This window comes from Montipora foliosa, chromosome 8, assembly GCF_036669935.1.
Source record: "Montipora foliosa isolate CH-2021 chromosome 8, ASM3666993v2, whole genome shotgun sequence".
NCBI classification, from domain to species: Eukaryota; Metazoa; Cnidaria; class Anthozoa; order Scleractinia; family Acroporidae; genus Montipora; species Montipora foliosa.
In genome coordinates, this window is record NC_090876.1 from 20,013,462 (window position 1) to 20,020,573 (window position 7,112).

The window sequence follows — 7,112 nt, forward strand, 5'->3', positions numbered from 1 at the left end:
ATTATGTGAAAAATGTAAAATAAAACAATTATTGAATTCAGTTTTCGCATGATATCATGAATTATCAAAACCTCGTGTCTGTGTTATCTGCCTCAACCTTCGGCTTCGGCAGATAACACAGACCTCGGTTTTGATAACTCATGATATCATGCTCAACCTCATCCAATAATTGTTTAATATATCAATTTAAATATCCATGTACATATAAAAATAATACACAGATCTTTAAGTCATCAGTAGTAATCAACTTTTGGGTGGCTGCCCTGGCCAATTTTTTTTTACTTTAATAGCACTCTCAAAGAATTTGTAAGTTGTTATTTGATTTTATCATATGGCCCGTATGGCCCTGCGTGCATTTTCATAGCAAAACTAAGGCGAGCAGGGCCGGAAAAAGCTGTACGGCCCTACTAGGAACACGTACTGCTCTGTGCAATGCAATTTTAGAGGATTTCGTCGCTTTTAAACATCCAAGTAATTTACAGCCAGAAAAGCAAATGCAAACAACATGTTAGGTAAATTTTCTGTGCAGATTTTTGTTTTTTATTTTGTTCTAACTTCATCCTCTGACTGCTCATAAATAGTGTAAAGAGCCCATATGATAAAATATTTATTGACTGAGTTTAGGTCGGGCCAGACGGGAAAATAGTTGGCACTCGGTCCGTACGCCGTGACCTCGGACCAAATATTTTCCCGTCCGGCCCTCCCACTCAGTAAATAAGTACATAGACTGTATGCTCTTAATCAATCAGATTCATTAGTCTAATAGTGAGTACAAGTAACAATGGGTTTAGTACTTAGCGAAATAATCTGCGCCTTGTAGTCAGAAAAAAAAAAATACATGCAGTTAATTTCAGTGCTCCAAGTACTGACCGAAACAAGATTTTGCAGCACTTCTGTCATCTCCTTGAGCTGAGCTATCTCTGAGATGTTTGTCTGTGCAGACCTGTCCTGACTGAAGAATCCAACACGAACTTGATCTGCTAAGGATGGTCTACAATGTAGAACAAAATTCACTAAAAGCATTAAAGACAGCTATATGCACAACAAGGGATTTGACTGCCGAGATAGTGAATCCCTTGGAAAACAACTGGTGAGTTTCGGAAACACAACACGTACATAGTTGTAAGAAGGTTCAGGATTCTATTAATATAACTAATAAAGTTCAGAGTATAAATAAGTATTTAAAACCAGTGTTGTCTAGCAACTATAAAAAGGAAATTATTATACTGTTTTTTTCTTTACAGTGTGAGGGATCAAAATTTAACATTGACTAATGTCCCACGTCTTGTTTTTAATTATTTTTCATTTTTCCTGTTTTTATCTTGAGTCCATTTCAATATCTAGCTTTTTTAACCTTTACAAATCGGTTTACATTTCATACAGCTTGCTGGCTTGTAGGTTCTCATTTTGATGATGGACCTACACTTAAATCCAACTTTAAACAATGAACATGATCTCAAAGCTATGGGGATAAAAATGAGGATTTGCACATGTATGAGTTTGTTCCCTGGAGCCTTGAGATTCCCAATAATTTTGTCTAAGACTGAATTTTTAATGTACATATCGAAATTGGACTATTTACTGGGTATTACAATAATATTTCAATCTATATCGTAAATAACAAAATGCATTTATGCAAAATGTAATTGGTGAATCGATGTTCAAAGTGTTGACAAGGCATCAGCATAATCAACCTTGTTGCCAAAGACTGGCACAAGCATAAATTTGTGAATTTTGTTTCCAAAAGATTTTTGTCTCAAAGCCTACTGTACACTATGGGTATTTCAGGGTGCAAGCAAATCGTACCGTACCGTAAATAAGTACCGTAAATAAGTTGAAAACTCAGTCTTGATTTAAGCATAACAAAATGTTATAAGAATTATTTTAAGTGTATGAATATTCTGCAAAAAAAGGATAAATTATTTTGAAGTCAAGACAAAGATTGCTGTTAGCAACACCCTGTATTACAAACTAGTGGATATGTTTCTGCATGAGTCAAATAAAAAAATTATGCCACCGACAGATTACTTTATCAAAAGAACTAAAAAAAAATTACATGGTCCTAACCTCACAACATGTTTTTCATGGAAAATCTTGTTATTAAGTGAGAATAGGAGGTTTTTGTACATATGCTTGTGAAAAATAACAAATTCACTGTAAATATTGTAAAACGAAAAAATGACTGAACAGGAATAAAGGATAGTCAACTGCAGATGTGCTCACTAAACCAAGCATAAATAATTCATTAAAATGTTCAATTTAATTTAAGTTAGAATGGTTTTGATGCTTCTGTGGTTTGTAAATATTCAGAGGGGTTACAAAGATATTGACTACACTATTAACATAACCGTGAAAATTGATTGTTCCATGCACATAAATTATGAGTTATTTTGCACCAAAAAAAAAATCATTATATGCATACATGTATATATAGAGAGAAAGCTAACAATAAACTATCGCATCACATTTTCAGTGGTTGCAATCGAGACGAGAACCAAAGCAACAGACAGTAAAAAATGTTAAAACGTCAAGGCACAGGGCAGGTGTCAGAACACTGGAAACTGGGAATTTGCCACATTCATATCAATCGGAGATCTCTTGGTTTGTCTGCTTTCCTGTTTCTTGTTTCGTTTACTTCGATTGGATGCAAAAATAAGTAAAAAAATAGAATGCGAGCTTGCCATACGCTTTAATAAGGTCATACGACTTTTCGCGCATATCAAAATAAAATTGGAGCTTCAGCTTTCAGAACATGTACACGAAAAATTTTAAAGTAATTATGTATAAGAAATCAAACCACAGAAGTCAAAAGCTAACATGCTTACCTGTATTCGTCAAGTTCCATCAATGTTGGCGAGAAAGGAGTCCGTGCAGGAGAAATAGAACCGGGTCTCGACACTTTCCCGGACATAGCTGAGATAGATCGAGCCAATTTATCGGCAGATTTGACGGTCTCCATGTCTGCCGCCATATGCTTTGTTTTCGTTGATCTTGCCTTGGTAACCGCGTTTAGCCCGTTTTCAAAGGTTACTCTCCAGGGAGGGGTAGAAAGTTGATTGATTTGGTGAGAGTAGGGTGGCCCACGAGAGTCCGACTGGGCATTATTTCACAACACATTTCGAATTATTAAGTGATTATTAAGTACACAAATTATGCACAACACATTCCAAATTCATCGAAACACATTTTGAATTCACTACAAATTCTGAAATCTTCGCAACGCATTTCAAACTCTTGCAACACATTTCGAAATCTTCGAAACTCATTTCGAAATCTTCACAACACATTCGCCCCAGGACCCCAAGTGTTGGCAGAGAAAAAGATACGGTTACGCCATGTTTTGTTCCACGTGTGGGACAACCACAAGAAAGTTTTGTTTTTTGCCCGAAATGTGGGTTGGAGCTTGCCGCAAATGTGGCCCAAAGAAGCTGCGACGTTGACTGCCAGCATATTATCGAAATATACTTTTTGGCTGGTTTTGAGTACCACACCATTGTTAGCCGGCTTCCTTGAAAAGTTTCACGGTATTCACATTTCGCTATCAACAACATTAAAGCGGAGACTAAGGGACTACGGGTTAAAGAGGAGAAACTCGGCAGATCTGAAATAGAACGAGGTGAGAAAGATAATCAGAGAAGAATTGGATGGTCCAAGCTCGATGTCTGGGTACCAGGCTAAGTGGCATACACTTCGCCTCAAATGTAGCTTTTGTATTCCCAGAAGTAAAGTGCAAAGTCTCATGATTGAAGGAACTGGACCCCATCTTCCTCGAAAACACTTGACCTTTGCTCTTTTTATACGCTTTACATGCACTTGTTCTACAACGATCTCTTCATTATTTTCTTCACCTGAAAGGGTCGATTCTGGCTTTGATTAAATGAACCTTTCTAAAGTTGTTTGAGAAAATTCTTTTGCTTCACACAGAAAGAAGTTCAACCTGTGATAAGGTTTTCCACATTCGTTCTTGTATTTGTACGGGACAAACGATTCTGATGTTCCTTAAGAGTTTTTACCTCAGTGCAATCTTCATAAAGCAACACATAATTAAATTGTTGTTTTATGACATCTTTCGAGTGTGCTTTGTGCTTCTCCGCCCCAGCCTCGAGAAGTATCTCGCATCTTTCTTTCTTTGTTATTTGCGAGATCCTTCCCGCATTTAAGACAAGATTTGAACGAAACTTGCAAAGACTCTCTACACGTGGAATAAAACATGGCGTCGAAGGAAGGAGGAGTAGGTGCGTAACCGTACCTTTTTCTCTGCCAACACTTGGGGTCCTGGGGCAAATGTGTTGTGAAGATTTCGAAATATGTTGCGAAGATTTTGAAATGTGTTGCGGAGATTTCAGAATTTGTAGTTCATTCAAAATGAATGAGTTGGAATGAGTTGTGCATAATTTGAAATGGGTACTTAATAATTCGAAATATCATAGGCAGCCCAAGCTCGCGTCACTACACTACATAATTTAAACGCGTTGTATGACTTTGTATGGGAAATAAAATACAGTCGATTATGAAGCCTAAAAAATGCTCAATTTAACGTTCATTCAATAAAATGAATCAAAATGACTTGTCAGCTCAGAGGCGGTTTGCGACTCGAAAATCCATCCCAGCCAAGATTTTTTCACGCAAAGCCAAAGCCACATCATTTGCGAACCTCCGTGAATGTTTCGTAACCATGGAGCTGTTCGAGAAGTCGCTGTGGGGATGGGGTAAGTGTTGTAATGACTGTACCTCATCGGGTGGACTTTAATTTGACCTCGAACCCAAGCTCCGTGTCTAGTGCGGTGATCAGCAGCAGTTAAATTCATCAGCTATCGTGGAAATCGAAGCAGAAAATGCTCATTTCCAGCCAAGTGTGTGAGGTTTTTTGACGACGAAACATTCACGGAGGTTCGAAAATGATGTGGCTTTAGCTTTGCGTGAAAAAATCTTGGCTGGGATGGATTTTCGGGTCGCAAACCGCCTCTGAGCTGACAACGGTCGAAATCTTAGTGTGCAGCCTTGACTTCGTCTTAGAACATTGAAAACACGGACTTCCCGAAACTGTAAAATAAACTCCAAAAGGCACAAGAATACACCAGAGGTGAGTCATTTTGATTCATTTTATTGAATGAACGTTGAATTGAGCATTTTTTAGGCTTCATAATCGACTGTATTTTATTTCCCATACAAAGTCATACAACGCGTTTAAATTCTCAGCGGCTGTCTGTAGTGACGCGAGCTTGGGCTGCCTATGCACACCCAATGCCGTATTGTACACCTGATGTCGATCTAAACATCCAATCTCAATCTGTTCACCTAATGACGATCTGAACACCTAATGACGACCTGTACACCGAATGACGATCTGGGATCTGTTTTTCGTTTAGGCACTCATACAATGGTCTTAGTAGTAAAAAAATTAAATACTCAAGCAGCCTTAATACATCCGCGGCCAGTTTCGGGAATTGTGCAATTTGTTGTTTATTAAAGTACTATATGTCAAGTGAAGCTATGATGTTCGCAGTTATGAGAGCAATTTTTACAATTGCGTAGAGAAGCCTGAAAAATTCAGGACTTCAACGGGGTTTGAACCGGTGACCTCGCGATTCCGGTGCGACGCTCTAACCAACTGAGATATGAAGCCACTGACGTTGGGAGCTGGTCATTTGTGGGTTCCAATGGTCCCGTGAGGAATGAATCAATGATGAAATGGTATATGAAATGAATCATATATGAACTGCGGATATGAAGTCCTGAATTTTTCAGGCTTCTCTACGCAATTGCAAAAATTGCTCTCATAACTGCGAAGATCATAGCTTCACTTGATTTCATATCCGCAGTTCATCTTCTTTTTTTCCTCCAGTTTTTCTTTTATAAATGTTTTTATTTTCGTTTTTTGTCTTAATTTTTGTTAATATTTTTCTTCATTTGTTCCTTTTAATTTTCTTTGAAGTGAAGTGTGTAGTCGACCATTATAAATGGCATCGACCGTTTCAAATGGCAACGACCGTTACGAAAGGGAAAATTGCCATGCCGTCCCGTCGCTGTCCGAACGAACAGTGTCGTATTCCGGGGGGGGGGGGGGGGGGACGCCCATATGAAACCGACGGGAATGCTCGTCGGAAATTTTGAATTTAACCCCTAAAGGAGACCAATCTAGGCGTGGCTTAAGCAAACTTACCCCTAAAAGAGACCGTTTAAAAACACAAAAATACGACACGCAATGAGTTTTAATGATAAAAAGGCATAATCATCGAATGCTTTTATCTAAAAAGAAAATTTAAAAGGAAATTTGACTTCTGTTTCTCTTCGCGTAATTCTGTGTTACTTCGCGGAACCCTAAACGAGACCTTGGTGGCATAAAATATTAGCGCTTTGCCCGGAACACCCTAAGCGAGACCAAAATCCAAAATTTACACCCCTAAGCGAGACGACGAGCATCCCCGTCTGTTTCATATGGAAATCTCCCCCCCAGGGTCGGATTACAGTTCCCGGAAACGGTTTATGAGAATTATGGCTCGTCGGACGTGCTACCACGTTTGTTGAGTGTCGTGGATGCCGAAAAGCTTAGTACTGTTCGGCTGACTTTTAAGGATCGGGCTTCATGCGATGATCTGATCTCGTCTGGCCTTGTTTGCGGTGATGTTCAAGTACGTGTTGTCCGTGCAGATTTTATTTTCCGTTCCATGTATGTTCGGGATTTGCCTTCCGACGTTTCAGATGACGATGTTGAAACTTTTTTCGAGTCTTAAGGAGAAGTTCTGTCAGTCCAGCGCAGTGCCTTGGCCAACTTTCCTGCACTCTACAATGGTAACCACGTCGTTGAGATGACCTTAGACCTTGACATTCCTTACTACGTTACGATCAGTGATTACAATTGTCGTGTTTGGTACGCCCGCCAGCCTGTCCGTTGTGTTATTTGCCGCAAAACTGGTCATCGTGGTTCTTCCTGCCCTCTCTCTGATCTCTGCCGGCGATGTCTTCAGCCCGGTCAAATGGCTCGAGAGTGTAGAAAGTCCTGGGGTGCTATTTACCCAGGAACATGAAGACTTCAGGATACTAGCAGGAGTAGGTGGCTTCGTCATTAAATCAGGGCGCATCTTATCATCTTTTATCCCGCTCCATCCGTT

At 39.3% G+C, this 7,112-nt stretch overlaps 1 protein-coding gene across 4 annotated transcripts in view; it reads right to left on the bottom strand.

Moving 5' to 3' along the window:
* LOC138012686 (uncharacterized protein C10orf67, mitochondrial-like) overlaps nt 1-3,001 on the bottom strand; it is a 48,527-nt gene extending 45,526 nt beyond the window's left edge. Inside the window, exons 1-2 of one of the 4 annotated variants that reach the window (XM_068859533.1) lie at nt 2,826-3,001; nt 871-991 (exon numbers count right to left, since the gene is read on the bottom strand). In XM_068859533.1, coding sequence (XP_068715634.1) covers nt 871-991; nt 2,826-2,971 — 267 coding nt within the window. In that variant the 5' untranslated portion in view covers nt 2,972-3,001. The remainder of the gene's footprint in view (nt 1-870; nt 992-2,825) is intronic. The other 3 variants (XM_068859535.1, XM_068859534.1, XM_068859531.1) reach the window with 3 other exon arrangements.
* Between the last annotated feature and the right edge of the window lie 4,111 nt (nt 3,002-7,112).